This window comes from Haplochromis burtoni, unplaced genomic scaffold (genome assembly GCF_018398535.1).
Source record: "Haplochromis burtoni strain Fernald_Lab_line unplaced genomic scaffold, NCSU_Asbu1 Contig_158, whole genome shotgun sequence".
Taxonomy (NCBI): Eukaryota; Metazoa; Chordata; class Actinopteri; order Cichliformes; family Cichlidae; genus Haplochromis; species Haplochromis burtoni.
In genome coordinates this window covers 392,745-411,050 of record NW_024582519.1, presented here as the reverse complement: position 1 = coordinate 411,050, position 18,306 = coordinate 392,745, and the positions used below count along the sequence as shown (strand labels likewise).

At 41.3% G+C, this 18,306-nt stretch overlaps 1 protein-coding gene across 4 annotated transcripts in view; it reads right to left on the bottom strand.

The window, feature by feature from the left end:
* Positions 1-213: 213 nt before the first annotated feature.
* The window catches only part of cntln (centlein, centrosomal protein), a 93,189-nt gene continuing 75,096 nt past the window's right edge, over positions 214-18,306 (bottom strand). For 3 of the 4 annotated variants that reach the window (XM_042225047.1, XM_005932382.3, XM_042225046.1), the window contains 2 exons: positions 13,278-13,352; positions 215-1,030 (listed from right to left, as the gene is read on the bottom strand). In XM_042225047.1, coding sequence (XP_042080981.1) covers positions 920-1,030; positions 13,278-13,352 — 186 coding nt within the window. In that variant the 3' untranslated portion in view covers positions 215-919. Of the gene's footprint in view, positions 1,031-13,277; positions 13,353-18,306 lie in introns of all 4 variants that reach the window. The other variant, XM_042225048.1, reaches the window with a different exon arrangement.

The following is an 18,306-nucleotide window of genomic DNA, read 5'->3' as shown; positions in this document are numbered from 1 at the left end:
AGCAGCAGGGGCCACTTGTTACAGACAGGAACCATGCCAACAGGCAGCTGTCAATCATAAGAGAGGTGCGAGAACCCCGCAGTCCAGCAGAGCATCCTCAGTCACCATCACACTCTGACTGACACTCCTTTGAACTGCCAGAACAAGCAAAGTACGAGAGCACAGCAAAGCAAACGACAGCGACCATCACAAAAAGGCAGACTTTAGAAGTTAAAAGGGCTTTTATTTTGGAAATTAAGTAAATGTTTATTAAACAAAATGGTAAAAAAAATCAAGCAATACTTAATATAATTACATAACAAAATAAAAGATTAGAAGCTTTAACAATCTCCTTCAGAAATGAATACTTGCAGTGCATTTCATAAATGGAACAGATGAGGCTTCAATCACTGAACTGGATCTGAGGGTAATACACTCTGGAGCTCCTTGCAGTGAATATTCTGCTCTCTCTTGCTTTGGACTTTCCTAAAGTGTCGACTAGGCATGCGTAGGTCAAGTCCCTGCAACCTAAAAGTTCTTGAGGTGCCAAATAAATTAGAGGGAAAGGGGTAAAAGAAAGTTTCAAAAAGTGTAATTTAAACATTAGAGTAAGCATTTGCCTTATCACCCCAGGTCTGCGTTGAGAGCGGAGGAGAGTGGCTGCACTGTAAATTAGCTTGGCACTAAAGGGCCCTGTCTGATAGACATAGTGCAGTGAGTGCTAACACAGATGTCGAGGGCTCATTTACAAAAGCTGGGGTGCTGCGTTGAGCCAGTGGCCCAGAGTGAGTCGACAGCGCTTTTCTCACAAATATTGGTTCTGCTGCCCCGGCCCAGCTTGGCTCAGCCCGGCTCCCACCGAGTAGGAGCTGGGGAGGGAGAGAAGAAGGGAGGGAGGAAAAGAAGAGGATGACAGTTTTCCCAGCCTCAGCCCAGGGAGTCAGGCTTTTTCGCTGACTGGTGTTGCGAGCGTGGCCAGCTCTTCTGTCAGCACTTTCCTCTCCTTCATCTTCACGCGCACAGCCTCCATTAGCTGGCCGGCAGAGGGGATCTGCAGGGGAGGGGAAGCACAGAAAAAAGGGTGTGGGGGTGGCGGTAGAAGGGGAAGAGAAAATGAGGAAAACACGCACAAAAGCACAAGTATTAAAAAATAAAATCAGATTTTTTTATATATCTATCCAGCTATATACACACACACACACACACACACACACACACACACACACACACACACACACACACACACACACACACACACACACTTTATGTTTTTTTTTTTTACACCTGGCAGCCTGTTTGCTGTTTTATGAAATAAGAGAAGCCCAAACGGGGCCTCAGGATTTGTGAAATTTCTCAGGGAACAGCCACTTTGAGATAAAGTAAATCACAAAGCAGCCTACACAGCAGTAGCCCAACTCCACAGCTCACTTTTATTAAACTTCCATTTTTGACCAGTGAGAATGCAGTTCATGTTTTTTTTTCAAGCCAGCTGTAAAAAACATTCACATGTTAACTTAAACAGGTCTGCTGTTTTTTCCCGTCCACACCAGCAGAGGTATGGTATCCCAACATTGATCCTGAACATTTTCCCCAATACATGCCTGTCCACTGTGGACAGGAAAAACTCTATGGAAATATAATTTTTTTTAACATAATACTACAATAAACAATAAACAAACAATAAAACCACACGTTAAAAATCAGTATATCTACACGTCTGAGTGACAGAAAATCCCTAATTGTGAGACGAACCGGTATTGGTTTGATTTTTGGAATGTCATTTTTCCTCGAACAGTCAGGGCAGATGGCCGCTCCTCCCTGAGCCTGGTTCTGCTGGAGGTTTCTTTCTGTTAAAAGAGTTTTTCCAACCCACTGTTGCCAATCGCTTGCTCAAAGGGGGTCTGATTGTATGATTGTTGAGGTTCTCTCTGTATTACAGTAGGATCGTTACCTAACAATATAAAGCCCCTGGAGGTGACTGTTGTTGTGATTTGGTGCTACATAAAAAAATGAACTGAATTAATGTTTCTTGTGAGTAGTGCTGTGAAACAGCTCTAAAAGAGTAATTTTATCCTGTAACTGTAAAAAAAAACAAAAAAAAAACGCCACCCACAATCTTGTTTTCATGAGTCTAAAGAGACAATACATTTTCCCAGAAGCTTTATCCATTTTTTCCTTATTGTGCCTCTAGGCATAATTAGCACCAATGGTAAAAACTTAAAGTATTGCTTTTTGTGTGCGTCACTGGATTGAATCTATACCAGGAAGAGGAAAGGATGAGAGCTGATACTGATTAATTCATAAATGTGAAAACAAAGAATTGGCAGGTTCCTCCTCAGAGTACTGGGTAATTTTGTTTTTCTTCCTCATCGACAGGAGGATTTGATTTGAATGTGCACCGACTCACCCATACATATTCCCCTTAAGTTATGCAATGCTTTTTATAGGCACATTTTGTAAGCAAGGGAAGCATGATATTTCCCTGACCAATTTACCAAGTCCCATAGCATGAAGTGAGAAGGGGACAGGACAGATGTGATTATTTCATAAAAGAGAGTGTGAAAACAAGAGCCCTCGAACTACACACAGAAGCAGAAAGAAGAAAAAACTGTAAAATATGATCTTGATTAAGCAAACAGTAACAGAGAAACCTCCAGGTTTGAAAAATGAAGTTGAGGTTGTTCTGAGCACCACTTGAGGCTGGTGCCAAAGTGCAGCTCCATTGATTCCCATGTTAAACCCTTATTTGTTTATTTTTTCTCTTGGTTACAACCCTATGGATGGTATGTCAGCACTCAGACTCCTTATAATGTGTGTGAGTGTTGACATAGGTAGTTGCTAGCTGTCTGACAGGTCACATCTACTAATTCATTCAAAACTTCTTTACTGTCTTAAGAGCTAAAAAGTAAAGTGACTGGACTTCTTGAAGTTTGCAGAAGACCTTTCACCTGTTATCCATGAAGCTTTTTCAGTTCTAAAACCTAAAGGTGGAGAGCATTTAACTATTTAATCCGTAGTGGGGGTTGTCCCTTAGGAGGTGGTTGTTGACCCACTATTAATCATGAGCCACAGTGTGAAGAAAGACATGGGTCATTACCACCAGAGGTTTTGGGTGAAACAACTTTGACACCGTTTTTTTTTTTTTTTTTTTTTAAATTGAGGTCACCTGACACAGGCGAATGGGGGTTAAGCTACTTGGTTAGGGATGTCAAGACTGCATTGTAGGTGGCTGACAGCTGGTGTCGTAAGTCACCACCTCTGTTGAATGATGCTCATTACATCGATTACATCATTACATCACCGACATCGATGGCCTCTTTTGCTTTCAAACTCTGTCTTCTCTGTCCAAAATATGAATACAGGCATCCTAACAGTGACCTTTATCCATTATGTGCAGATGTACAGCTGAGTCTTGTCCTGTCAAGGTGGCTCTATGTTGTGCCATGCCACTGTGCTTGCAGTGTTGTGCTTTTTGGAGCATTTTAAAGTAATTATACAACAAATTTAATAGCAATATCTGTGCTTCAGTTTTGAGTTAAAGTCTAGTACTTTATTTGTATGTTACTTTGGACTAATGTTCAGGTGTCTGTGTTGCAAGTATACAGTATAAGGATAGAATTTGCTAGCCAAGCCTGTCAGTATTAGCTGATAGCTCCCACCCACTGATCCATATGTGGTCACCAAGATGGTGACAGTTTGCAGATAATGCTTGGATCCAAAATGGTACTAAAACCTAGTTTAAAACTTTTAGTACTCAGTTTCAAATACAGCTGGAGAGTGCGCATTAGAAACTCAAATATACACACACACGCAGTTCTCCTGCCCCTTGACACCTTCTCTTCTTCATTAAAGGTAAAAGAATCAGGGAACACAAGGCCGTATGTGCCAGGAAGTATGTGAGAAAGTGTGTGTGAGTGTGCACTTGTGCACGCGTGCACTGGGGAGTCAGTTCCAGCAGCACTGGATGCTTCAAACACACAGCATAACTCCTCAGAGAACCACTACACTGAAGTAACTGCTGAGACATCTCCCTCTGCCTCTGTCCTCCAGAGAGAGCTCACTCTCTCTGTTTCACACACACACACTCACATTTCTTAATAAGCTAATTGCACTTAGAGCCACTAACTATGCAAACAAACGCACTAAAATAGAGACACAGCCACAACACGGGGCTCTGTGGGATAGCAAAGTGGGAGACTGGATCATTAAAAGTCCCGATGTGGGAATATGAGTAAACAACACTAACAGGTAAACATGATCTAGATAAACCTAACATTAAGTGAGATTTAGGCCTAAAAAAAGATGCTGAATGTATGCAACAAACTCAATGTGCTTTCAATTCCTTCATTTTAAAAACTTATTTTTGGCAGTCCTTTTCTCAGACAGGAACAAAAAGAAAAAACAAAGGACACCGTGAACCTTTCTGCCACTCATCACAGGTATCATCCCTTAAAACAAGGCATTACCCATTTGAAGTCATGAGAAATTCAAGGAACAGATTCTGTATAAACACGAGTAGGTACACAAAAACCATCAACAGGATTATAAAGCTTTTTGAGTGTTGATGTAATGAAGTGTGTGTGTGTGTGTGTGTGTGTGTGTGTGTGTGTGTGTGTGTGTGTGTGTGTGTATTGTGCAAATTTGTCTCTTGGCTGATATTCAATTTCAATGAAAATGCCTTAATTTTGATTGTTTCTTACACTAGCAGATTCTGCCACAAGAAAACACAAGTGCTCACAAATGGGACAAGCAGCACTATCATTCTCTTTCATCTGACTGCCACATTAGCTCGGGACTGATACCCTGCAGGATGGTTGGAGGTAAGCTGTGATGCAGCTGCTCTGGCTGGATCCCCTGGGCTGCTTAAGGCGGTGTTAAGAACTGGCACTAATGTTATGCTACAGTTGATTTAGCTGGGCCCCTGTCCCCTTTGGCGGAGCTAGCAAGCACCAGCAACACAACGGCTGTTTTGCAAGAGGCCCTGTCCCCTTTGGCAACACTAAAATAGCTACTGTAGCATTAAGCCATGCTAACTCGCATCCATTACTATTCAACAGGCCCTGCAGAGCCGACCTTTTGTCTATGTATGATTTCATGAACATGTTTCAGGAGTGAACTGACGTGCAAAGCCACTGACACTGACAAGTTTGTGTGGGTATACGTGTGTGAGTGTGTGTGGACAAGGACAGGGGCTGCAAGCAAAAGGTGTTTTTATGAGCCAATTAAATGACACTGCTATGCTATAGCCTGGGGCACACCTCAAGGCAACAAGCAGCTCAAAGTTTCCGCACTCCAGCGACGCTGGTCTGGTAGTGGCATTACACACAACTTTTTTTAAAAAATAAAAGATCAATCATTCCACCTCTTTTGTCTTCTCCCTCGGAATGGGTTAACACAATTATTTCCAAGGGCCCAATTTGGTTTCAGAGATTGTGTCAGATGGCTGGATATCTAAATGAATAGAAATGTGGAGGGAGGAGAGGCTTGCAGAGCCTAAAAAGAAATACAAGAGGACCTTAGCAAGGAGGATTCTTAGTTATTCACGAGCTATTGTCAATGTAACTGCAATAGTCATGTATATTTAATAATGTAGATGTTGCCACTGAACTCCAGTACTCTGCTATACAAACAACATTTAGGTCCTTGAAAAATCTTCAAGGAGTGTGCATATCGGCAGCTGTAAAAACCAAAACTTTCATACAGTTTGTACGTTTATACATAATAAAGCCAGTGTGCACTACTGATATGAGCTGAGTGTTAAATAAATAAATAAATAAATAAATGAAGAAGTGAGTGCTATGATAGGCTTTCTTGGGGTGTGAAGGGAAACCTGCTGTACATCTTTGTCTCTGGCTAGTGAGTCATCTCCAATCTAGGCCACTAGTCAAGGTAAGGGAGAAGTAGTTACAGTAGTTTTATAGCAGAGGGAGGGTGGAAACAGCTCTTTGATCTCTGATCTTCTCACTTTTGTTTGAAAATCAAATTTATCAAACGGGGGAATAACAACAACAACAACATGATAAATAGATTAAAAAAAGCACAAAGGCACCGTACTTGCATTTGATTATCTCCAATAATGAATATGTCACATTTGCAAAGAGGGGCTCAGGTAAGAAAATCACTAAAGCACCGACGAGCCTATTCTCTTGCTCTCCTTCGTAATTACCTACCCCAGCAGCATAGCAGATCCCTCGCTTTTCTCCCCTTTAGGCCACTGGAGACTGATATGAAAGGGAATTGGACACTTGGGGCCACAAATACTGTAATTAAAAATCTCTCCTTTTCTTGATACGTTGTTTGCAAACATCATTTCAGAGCGCAACATGCATTTGTTAGGGATCTGACCTAAATACACCCTAGATTAAACATAGGAAAGCACCCGGTCTTTGTTTCAGGTTCATACTCATTAGGTGTGAAAATGAGGTGATTCAGGCATGATTGGGGTATAAATATAGAAAGGTGATATCCATACAAAACAGATGCAACCTTTAGGTGGAATTCAGGAACCCAGAACATGGCTATGTAACAGTTATGGCTCATCGGTCAAGGTAATGCACTGGGAAGGAGTTGCAGTCAGGAAAAGTGGCTGTGCTGGCAGCAAGCTGTCACAAAATAAAAAGCTGCTAAGACTTACCAGCTTCTAGTGTGGGTTCAGAGGGAAGGCAATGCATCAAGCCATCAGTTCAGTGTAGATAATTTTTCTATATTAACTTAAAAGTTCCTGATTATGCTTTTACTTATTTTCTTTCATACATACACCATTACCGATTGTGGACTCATTATTATTCAATAATGAGACAGAATAATCGCTGTGAATCCTTATCTAAAGAGATTATTTCTACTATTGGCTTTGTGTGATGTCACTGAGAGCCTATATCTTTAATATGGTCATCTCAGGTACACAGCTCTGGTGTGTACCTGAGATTACCAGCGGCAGTCAAACAGAGCCGGCTTAAAGGAGAATTGTCCTAATAGGAGAAGAACTAAAATACCTTCTTTCAGACAGAGGATAAACTGTAAATAATGCAAGCTACTGGGGTACAGTTAGAAATGAGCAGAACAACTGCCCCGTTAGTCTACTGTGCCCATCAGCAGACTAAATCGCCCTTGGATACAATCAGTAACATTTAAAGCAACAAAGAGGCTTCAAGAAATCTTTTTTCACCTTGTCCCTCAACTTTAACTAAAATTGAGTACTTAAGTGGGCTGGACCAGTGAAACTACATGACAGACATGCAAACTTACAGAAAGCGTTCTCGCATTTCATTGCCCAGACTGTCCCACAATTATAAAACATTTTTATTAATTCAAAGAAAAGTTCATTTTTTCCACGAACCCACTGTAAAAGTTATGAAAATGCATTTAAAAGTTCTACATCTATGTACTCTTTGTTGAGTCATCATGGGGCAAGATGGGAGTCTTTACCCAGGCAGATTCTGGCCTTCTGTTCAACACCCCTGCTCTGTTATCTGGACAAAAGTGGTAGACATCTGCAAATTAGACCTAGAGGACGCCCTCTTTACACTGGCTTCCAATTGAATACAGGATCAGTTTTAAAGCCCTTTTATTGGTTTTAAAATCTCTAAATGGTCTGGCACCTCTTTATTTGTCTGACTTGTTGAAGCCCCACGTCCCCACTCGTTCCCTTCGGTCAGCTGAGCAGTTGCTGCTTTCGGTCCCAAAGTCACGGCTGAAACTTAGAGGAGACCGAGCGTTCTCTGTTGCTGCGCCGATGCTTTGGAATAACCTTCCTCTCCATATTAGACAGGCTACATCAGTGCCAGTTTTTAAGTCTTTATTAAAAACCTATTTTTATTCCCTGGCTTTTAACTCTGTGGGTAACTGATATTTTTATTTTATTTTATTACTATGTCTGGTTTTATTACTATGTGCATATTAGTATTGTACAGCACTTTGGTCTACCACTTGTGTTTTTAAAGTGCTATATAAATAAATAAATAAATGATGATGATGATGATGATGGAATCCCATGCCACAAAATTCCCGGCACGCAGTTTTGTGCTGATGTTAATGCCGGATGAATTATGGAACTGTGCAGTTACTGAATGAGATTGAGATGTTATTGAAAATGACCCATTCTTTCCACAAATGTTTCGTGACTGTATGGCTACTTGCTCGGTAACACGTGAACTCAAAGATTAAGAGATGTGGCCAAATACTTGTTGTTCATGTAGTGCAAATTCAACAGCTTTAATCACCCAACCCATTAATGGCTAAGGAACATCAGCAAGAAGCTGCATCTGCAGTTTCTTTTTATCTGAAACGCAGGCTGAATAGGCCAGAAAACTCACAGAGCACTCTGATACTAACAACAATAATATTAGTCTCCTCCTGGGAACCCTTCACTGTTTCAGTGACACATTTACAGTACAAAGTCTCAACTCAAGTCCCCTCCACACACATACAAACATACTTACAGGGACCAAAAAGAGTGTCTGATTTAATTAGCTCAGTCATTAATTGGAGCTTAATTAGAGCCACTTTCCTTCAGAGAGAAGTGTGGGACTAAGGGCTGTTCCTTGTCATTACAGAGGCATAATGAGCCACACAACACAACACACTGCTCCTCACTCTCACAGCACCACCAACAACAGAAAAGTTTCAGAGTGCATGGAAACAGAGCCATAGATATATTTAAAACCAAGGGTTAATGATGTAACACCTCATAGAAATACCAATATAGTGTGAAGCCTTTATAAGAAGTGACATGAAAAAAGTGCTATTTAATGCTATTCACCACTGTAGAAATGGGCTACAGGAAACCCTCCCGAAAGTTTGATACAGGTTTGAAATTACAGGAATTATTTCAGCCTTAGAGACCACCCATAAACGCCTTTGATGTTTTATAACAAGTCCAGTCCTGATTGGTCTGGCTTGTCTCTACCACTGTCTTAATGTAATGTTCACCTGCTTGTTATAGCTCGGAGGCTGATAAGAAGTGATGCTTGTACGTCTCCCTTGGGTGTGATTGTGAGGTAAATATTAGCAGGCCCTTAGCGCCACCCCATACCAGTAAACCAAACCACTGTCCTCTCATAAAGAAATCAACAGAGTCAATGACTTTTTAAATGTTATTATGCTGTCATGAGGCTTCAGATAGGTGTGTGTGTATACAAAATGAGTCTGAAAAATGATCTGGAGGGAACGTGTGTGCTTGCGTGCATGTGCACACGCTTGCATGCACATGCTGCTCCTGTTCATTATTGGCCAGCAGCAGAAGGCAGTCATTTCCCTGTCTTCATAAAGACTTGGTCCATTAAATTCTACCTCCAGTCAATAATTAGGACTCCACAAATAAACCAAAGGCAATTAAATCAATGCTTCCCCGGGTCGGTACCTGGACCCCATGGCCCACATGGACACTCCATCTTCACCGCTGGCCTTATTCATGGTAGGTTGAGGTGGAGCCATATAGCACACCCCCTGGCCTGCTCATGATTATTAGACAGCATCGTCCCTTGATTCTGGCTATGGAGCGCCGCTTACGGTGGCTCTCTACTGAGAGGCGCAGGGTTTGATTTCATTAACTCACCAGTGGAGGTGAGAGACGAGAAAATGAACGCAATGTTTCATTTTGTTTTGAGTGGACATGTGGGGCAGGGGTGAGGGGGCTCCGGAAATCTATGGCACTTCTATGGCATGAAGGGAGCAGTTACCTCAACACATACACCATCACATATCATCAGGTCTGCAACACAGAGTTTGTTAGCGTACTGCCAACGCCTCTCTTTCTTGTTACGTTGACATGTGGCAGTGCATGACAGTGATTGTAAACAATGGCCCACACACAGACAAAGACGCACACATAGGTACCTATCTTCGTATCCCCACACACACACACACACACACACACACACACACACACACACACACACACACACACACACACAGAATGAGTGATGGGTTTGCCATTGACAGGGCCACTGAGATAATAAAGTGCTGTCCCACTGGCAGCTCCATTAAGCACTGACAGTGACAAGATGAGGCTGTCGTGAGTGTGGTGCACACACGAATATATACACACACACACACACACACACACACACACACACACACAGATGGACATATCCTCATCCTCTTCTGGTGACAGCCAGCCAGTTAAGGACATGGATCTCTCTCATCTTTCCTTTCACTGGGTCTATTTCTGTCTCTGTGTCTTTTTATTCGAGGAAGTGTGTATGAGTACTGCTCCGGGTAAGATCATATCGCTATTAGGGGAGTGTGTTATTAGTGTCACAGACAGGGTGACAGCCCAGGCTATTCCACTTCACAGATGTTCTGCTTGGTGAGCCTTTCATAAGCTATGACAGAGAGTCGAAAAACCAAGCGGGTACTTTACTGGAGTTCTTGAAGTGTATGCACTCACTAGAATATGTTGGCTTCTCTGCAGCAGCCTTCACTTAGTGTAGGCCCGATATCACAGCGGTCTTAAACACATAAATTAAGCTTATGAAAAAACCCTGATCTTTTGGCATGCAAGATGTCCCACCAGCTGCCCCAAAAAATATAGAAATATGAAAGAGAAAGGCAAAGACAGAGCCTGGTGTCCACTTAATATGACAATACGCTTTTAAAAACCAGACAGCGAGAAGAAACCGCATGATCGAGCCGAGAAGAAAAATAAAATAAACAAACAGCAAAAAAACCAAAAAAAAAAAAAAAACAGAACAAGATGGACTTGAAAGGGGATAGAAAAAGTCTGTTTCAGTGAAGGGGGATGACTGCGGTGGTCCCAGTGGTCCCCACAGGGACCTGGGGGCGAGTCTCAGCCTTGTCATACTCCGCTTTTCTCCTCCTCCACTCTGCACACCAACTCCAGCCCCCCCCCACCATCCCTGTTCTGCCCACGGAAAACGTCGATAGCAGGCTGCCGGTGCCGAGGTCTCTGGTGGACACTAGCTCATTCTCCCGGCATCGACAGGCCCGCCAAATCAATATTTAGTTCCCCACTAACAAGCTGCCTCGGGGTCTGAGCCAGAGAGAGAGGGAGAGAGGGAGAGAGAGAGAGAGAGAGTGAAGAATGCGGGACAGTGGAGGATGGCAGAGAGAGAGAGCAGGGACTGAGAGCTGTCCAGCTAGAAGGGAAAAACATGGATTCAGTAGAGTGTTGTGTGTGTGTTAGTGTGGGAGGGGGAGAGGAAGGTGGAAAGGTCAGGAGAAGATCTGGGGAACAAGAGAACAGTGTCTGGTGTGTGTCGTGGTGCGGAGGCGACGCATGAGTGCCTGCGGCAGCCGCTGACAAGAACACAGACAAGACACACACACATACTCGACACTCTCAATCATACACATATCACAGCGAGCAGACGTTGACAGCACTCGAGCAAAGCTCCAGCAGAGCACTCACAGATGACTGGCTGTGTGCACACAAAGACTCCAACACAGCCACAATCTAGTTGCTTTTCTTTGTTTATCTTTTGCATTATTGTCTTTTTTTTTCAGAGGCTGAGCAGGATCGTTGGGGTGGGAAAAAAATCCTCCACTTACTGTATTTGGTGGCCAATTTTTGTTTTTCAAGCATTGAAGACTGACAAGTAACAACGCCACATTTGGCTAAACCAAACTGTAACGTAGACACCAAAACATCCACTTAATCATAGATAAATAAATAAAATGCCTTAGTCAATAAATAAATAGATTTCTTCATAGGCAGCACGGTGGCACGGTGGTTAGCACTGTTGCTGCACAGCAAGAAGGTCCTGAGTTCAATTCCACCATCAGGCCGGGGTCTTTCTGTGTGGAGTTTGCATGTTCTCCCCGTGTTTGCGTGGGTTCTCTCCGGGTACTCCGGCTTCCTCCCACCGTCCAAAGACATGCAGCTTGTGGGGATAGGTTAATTGATTAATCCAAATTGTCACTAGGTGTGAATGTGAGTGTGAATGGTTGTCTGTCCCTATGTGTTAGCCCTGCAACAGACTGGCGACCTGTCCAGGGTGTACCCTGCCTTTCGCCCTATGACAGCTGGGATAGGCTCCAGCGCCCCCCGCGACCCTGAAAAGGAGAAGCGGAAGCGAATGGATGGATTTCTTCATTGTTCAAAAACATATACAGTGCCAGCCAAAGGTTTGGACACACCTGAGGGCCTGGATATCTCTAATTATCTGACACAGCTTTTATTAAAAACAAACAAAAATGAAGCAACATCTATGACGCACAAATGCACTGAAATGAAACTCTTTGAATCTCTTACACAGCGAACATATTACATGTTAAAAAAAATACCCTAAGTTTTTATCAAAACTCAAAAATTCTAAACAGAACATCTGTGATGTTTGGAAGAGAGGAATTTTTACAGCGAAATCATCCTGCTCACTCTTTGGGTGTCTTTAAACGAGCATTTGTTGTTTCCTTTTCCTCTCACTGCTGCTGATTTATCCCAAACAACTACATAGTAACAAAGTAAGCTAGGACCAGATATTACATATATTTGATAGAATTTCCTGCTTCAGTATGGCGAAGAAAGCTCAACTTACTGTAGGTCAACAGCAACTTACAGCATGAATGCATGTTTTTTTTTAGGTTCTCTGTTATCTCATCCAATCCGATCCATCCATGAAACTCATGAACATGGAGACACAGTCCATCCAGCCAGCCATCCAATTCAGGGTGGCGGGGGGCTGGAACCACCATAGGACGAGGGGCAGGGTACATCTGGACAGGCCACCAATTTATCACACTGCCAACGCACACACACACCCATTCACACTCACATTCACACCTATGCGCAATTTTGAATCACTAGTTAACCTAACCCCACTGATAAAACAAGCTCTTGCAAATAATAACTAAATAATTACTACTAGTACTACCTGTTGCCCAGTGTCAGCTGGGATACAGCCCCTTAGTGATCATGAATTAGATAAGGGGTTAAGGAAATGGATTGATAGCTGGCTGGAAAACAAACTTGCTTTGGTTGGGAAAATACATAATTGCCTTTCTGTTGAAATAAATCATGCACTTGTTTGTTATGTTAGACCATATTAGCAAGTACATTTCTGCAATGTCTTTTTAATTCCCTGTGCAACCAATACTGAAAATAGGCCTGCCTGGACTGCAGGTAATGACTTATTCGAACACAGTAGTAACTGTGCAGTAACCACGAATTACTTATATAAAGTAAACAGATTAAAGTGTGACTGGTAATTAAAATCTTAGTGGGACTAAAGCAAGTGTTTGTGTTTTTGCACATTAAAACAAAAATATATTATTTTGTGACTATTGCACTGCCTAAGCAGGAACAAGTTATGTGATCATTACTGCAAGTAGGTGAGACTGACCTTCTGCTGGAGAATGTGGTTTACATGGGCCAGCCACTGCTGATCTCTGGGATACTCTGAGCAATCTGCCGTCCCCTGTAAACACAAAAGGAGATTCTCAGCAGTGTTTTCTTTTAGAGATCATAGGACAAGGAATCAAAAGTGTTGAGCGACAACCTTCATTAAATTGTAGGAATATTTACATTTTGTATAAAATGTCACATCAGACATTATTGAGGTATAATGTTTCTACAAAGAAACACATTTGTTGCCAAAGGACAGAAATGTAGCACCAGTTGCACCAGTTAGGACCTTTAAGAAGTATTGTGGAGACTATTGCAAGGTATCCCAGAATGCCTCTGCATACTACTCATGTGTAAAGACCTAAGAGAGTGGCAGTGCTAATGAACATGGTGAAACGGAACTACATGGCCATGAGCACGTACTCCTGAGCTACCTATGCTTCCTCTTCACTTCAAATCCAAAGTGGCACTGGACAAGATGTGACGCGACTTGTGCTGGCTCGCAGGGATACAAGAGGAAGAGCAGGAGGAGAAAAGTCTGAGTGCGTGTGTGTGTGGGTTTGAAAACGTCCCTGCAGTGACACAATGGCTCTAACAGGTACAAAACCGTTTCATGTGAGTTGGAGTTATCTTAATTCTATGTGTCCACTTTTTACTTCTGCTTTCAATGTAATTACAGTATTAATTAAATAAAGCTTTCATAAATTCAGCTTTATGCACTGTGTACTAATAAAGCACATTACATTATACAAAGACTAAAGGGAATCCATGCAATTTCAATCGTTTTTCAGTTTTTCTACTTGATAAATGTGTCAAATTACAGAAGTTCTGCTAGCTGGCTGCTTTTCTGTATTTATACTTTTTAAATCATGTATTTTTTTTTTTATTTATTACTTAACTACTTTGGTGTAGTATGAAGGGCTATGGGAGAGGTCTTTATCAACAGGAAAATATAAAAAAATGTATGTCCTCTATATTTTCCAAAGCCATCAAGGAGGCTGGATTGAAGCCTTTGCTGGGCCAATTAAGGCCCCTGGGTCTTACATTTGACATCATTGCTATAGACAATTAAATTACAAATATCCTCTAAATTTAGACAAATAAATACAAAAATCCTGAACCATGGAAGATAACAGAAAATCTATCTGTATATTAAAGGATGTTTTCACTGTTGTATTTGCTGGCCCTTTGTTTAATTATGTATTCACGATAATCAAGGCTTTCCTTTAACAAAGCAGCTTGCCTTGTTTTTGTCTTACTGGAAGCACTGGAAGGATATATTTTAGTACTGGACATGTTTCATTTCACTGCACACTTTATCCCACTAACCTTGACATGATGGCTGGGAGCATTCACATACCACAGGATGTATGACAACAGTCTGCAAGTCTGTATCTCTTCCTGTTGATCCCCAGCTGTTTGGCACCCTATATAAGGTCTCTGGTGATAGTGCTTGTTTTGCCTAATTAGTGAATGATGCTTGGGAAACAGAGACCTACATCGAAAGCAAGGTCATAACAAGTGTGTGTGTTTGTGTGTTTATATTACTGAGAAAAAAAGAAAGCCTTTTGTGAGTGCTGTCTTAAAACATCTCACAACATAGGTGAACACTGTGTGTAAAACGCATGTATGCACTGTGTGAAAGTGTTTGCGTGTAAATGTGTGGGCGCTTGCTGGCCCTTGATAAATACATAACAAAGCACTGACCCTCCATCCAATATCAGGTGCAAAACAAACTGGCCTGGCAATTATAGCTTTATTACATCTGGATCATTAACTCCACAACAAGTTGCCAAGGGAGCGTGGAGCTGCTCGGGCCTTTCTGCGGCTCTGTTGCACACATGAACTGGATAGTGGACAGTAAGAGTGTTGAGGATGACAGCAGTGTGTAAATATGCGTGGAATAAGTGTGTTTCATTTAATTATGTGTAGCAAAGAAGCAAAGAAGTGAATATTGATATTAATTAATAAATGAAAAACAACATTCCTAAAGATGGGATGCTGTATAAACTGTATGATTTGCACGTTACTCAAGCCCTACATATTATATAACAGAATCAGTACAATAACACCTAGACATTTTGCTGATATGCTGATTTTAAAATTGATGTTTAAAGCTCAGGGAATTCCTTGATACATAATGAGCTAAATGCTTTGTATGGGTGACAGGTTTATCACTGACTAGATTGGCATTTTCTCATTGAAAACATGCAAAGTCTTCATTCAAGAGCAGTTATATGCACTCCAAAACTTGTAGATAATGTTTAGTAATAATGGGTTCTTTGCAGACGTGCAAGTCCCCCCATTCCATTGGCACTAATGTGCTCCCATACCATCAAAGGTGCTGGCTTTTGTAGTGATAACAAGCCAGACGGTTTTTAGCTCAGATTTAGATTTTGAGAGTTTTTTTCAGCTCACCTTAGTCCATCTGAACTGAGCATTTCTCCATCTTCGTTATTTATGTGTCTTCTTTGCACAGCCGAGTTAAAACTCGCATTTGTGTATACAGTGACGAATGCGCTCACTGACAATTTTAAGGCAGAAACAAGTGAACAAAGATTATTTCTCTAGAGAACAGAAAATGACTAAGAATAGGAAAAGATGATGGTCATTACAAGAAGGCCATCTATTCCCCAAATCCCCTGAAATTGTAAATAGAACCAGGAATAATTCACTTAAACAATTTGAAACACTTGAAATTCAAAAATGTATCGATTTCAAAACCAAGTACTAGTGCCCTCCAAAGCTGAAAACTTCTAGAAATATTGTTGACAACAGACATCAAACTAAAAGAAAGTAACTGTTGGCAATGCAGCGTTCTCATTTAAAAGTAAAAAAAGAGAAGTAAAAACAATCCCACAGAGCCTGAACTCTCATTCAGCTCACTGGTATCGCAAAACTAAATGAATAAATGAATAAACTTGCTATGTGTTGGACTTGTTGAACACTGCTGGGACATCCTGATACAGTAACATCGTGTCAGTCCTCAAGCTCAATGAGTAACTCACAATCGAAAAAGATTGTGGAGACGCTGCTCAGAGTTTACTGAGCGAGGAGCATATTTCAGAAACAAATAACATGAAACATTTGCTTGTACAAAATGCTAAAGAAAAAATCATGAGTCAGTACTTTGTCACATATATAAGTGAGTCCAGATTGTGGATAATGAGATAGAGTGATTTTTTTTAATAACCACAAGCTGTTAGGAATCTTCTGCATATATTTTGCTTACAGCTGAAGGAAAAGGTTTGTGAACACTTTGCTAGTTTCTGATTTTCTGTATAACCGAGTCCAATTTTCCAAGAAGTGGAAAAACAGAAACAAAAATCCTGATCATTCTTGAACAATAGCTTGGAGGAACTTTTGCTCGTTGCCTCGCTCACGTTTGCCCAAATGAACTTTCTACATGAGGTTCTGTTCAATAAAAGACGGAACTTTGACATGTTCAATCCAAAAATCATATTTATTCTTTTTTGGCTATTCTTTGCTGGGATGACTTGTGTGCCGAGCGGCTGCTGTCTTCCTGCATGACCCACTTTCTCTTGAGATTTAGATGTCCTGACATTTTCCTTTAAAATTTGCTGATTTATTTCAAAACTCATCGCTCCATCAATGATGTTCTGCCATCCTGGCCCAGATGCAGTGAAGCAGGTCCAAACAACAATCGCCGCATTTCAGAGATTACACTGGAATTCTGCATTTTCTTCTCTCTGAACATCATTCGCATTTAAATAACTTCTATTTTGGCCTCATCTTTCTAGAAAACATTGGGAAACCAGCTTTCTGGCAGGCAAACAAAATATTTAGACTGAGAATGGTTACCTTTTCCTTGAAGCCCTGTCATGCACATCATTACTGTTTAGAGTTCTCTTGGCGGTACACTCATGAACTCTTTATGAACCAATGTTGAACTAATGAGGCATTTAGTTGCTTAGAAGTTACCCTGGGATCCTTTGTGACCTCCTAGACTGTTACAAGGCTTCCTCTTGGAATGATTTGTTGGTCAACCACTCCTGGTGGTGTTGAATTCATTTGCACAAAGGCAGCCCGGTTATGGATTGCTTATGTCCCTATTTAAAGATCATTTTGTAGCATGATAAACATAAACAACAACTCCCTGTTCTCTAAATAGAAACACCTGATTATCATTACAGCCTACAAATTCCTGAGATCTGTGTAATTTTTCAAATATAATAGTGGGCACCTTTTTCCTGAGTCTAATAGTTTCTTTTCATCTCTTTAATGGGGCTGTCTTTGTCTAGTTTTATGAGTTAAAAGGGAATGAGACTGGATGGTTATTTGGGCCATATTTAAACAGAAAGGGTTCACAAACTTTTTTCCAGCAACCGTACCTGCTATCCCAAGTGAACAACAGACTACATTATACTGTAGTCTTTCTTTTGAATTTTAACAGTAAAAAAGTTTTAACCTTTTACATCCTTTAATAAACACAGACACAAGGGGTAAACAAACCAGTGTTAAGGCACCAAGCAGATTCTAATAAACCATCACTAATAAAATGCAGTGGAAGAAAACAGGTGGTGAAGAGAAAAAGAGTGATTTTACCAACAGAGGTTAAAGCTTTGGTGAAAGGGACTGTTTGTCAAGTGAGAAACTGTTCCCTTTCATCTCTTGGGTGGAGCTGTGCAGCAAAGGGCTAAAATTGGTTTCAAGTGTGAGTAAGTGTCTGCTGCGCCCTCTCTCATCTTGTGATAGATGGGAGGAAGTCCCCAGGGATGTGAGGCTGATTGTAACATAGGGCTGCTAATTGATGACATGGCTGGGTGTGATCTATGGTGGAGCGATGGCCCACCAAGTTGTAAAAGAGTCTGGAAGACTTCTGAAAACCGACAACACTCAATAACAAGGAATTTTCTGTTCAATGACTGCTTTTACCTGAAAGGAGGGGTAAAAAGTTGTACGCACTCAGCTTGTGCCATTATTAAATCTTATATCAAGTTGATATGTGCTGCAGGAGTTGACAGGTTTTTGATCTTGCCTGGATTGAACACTCACTTTAAACATGG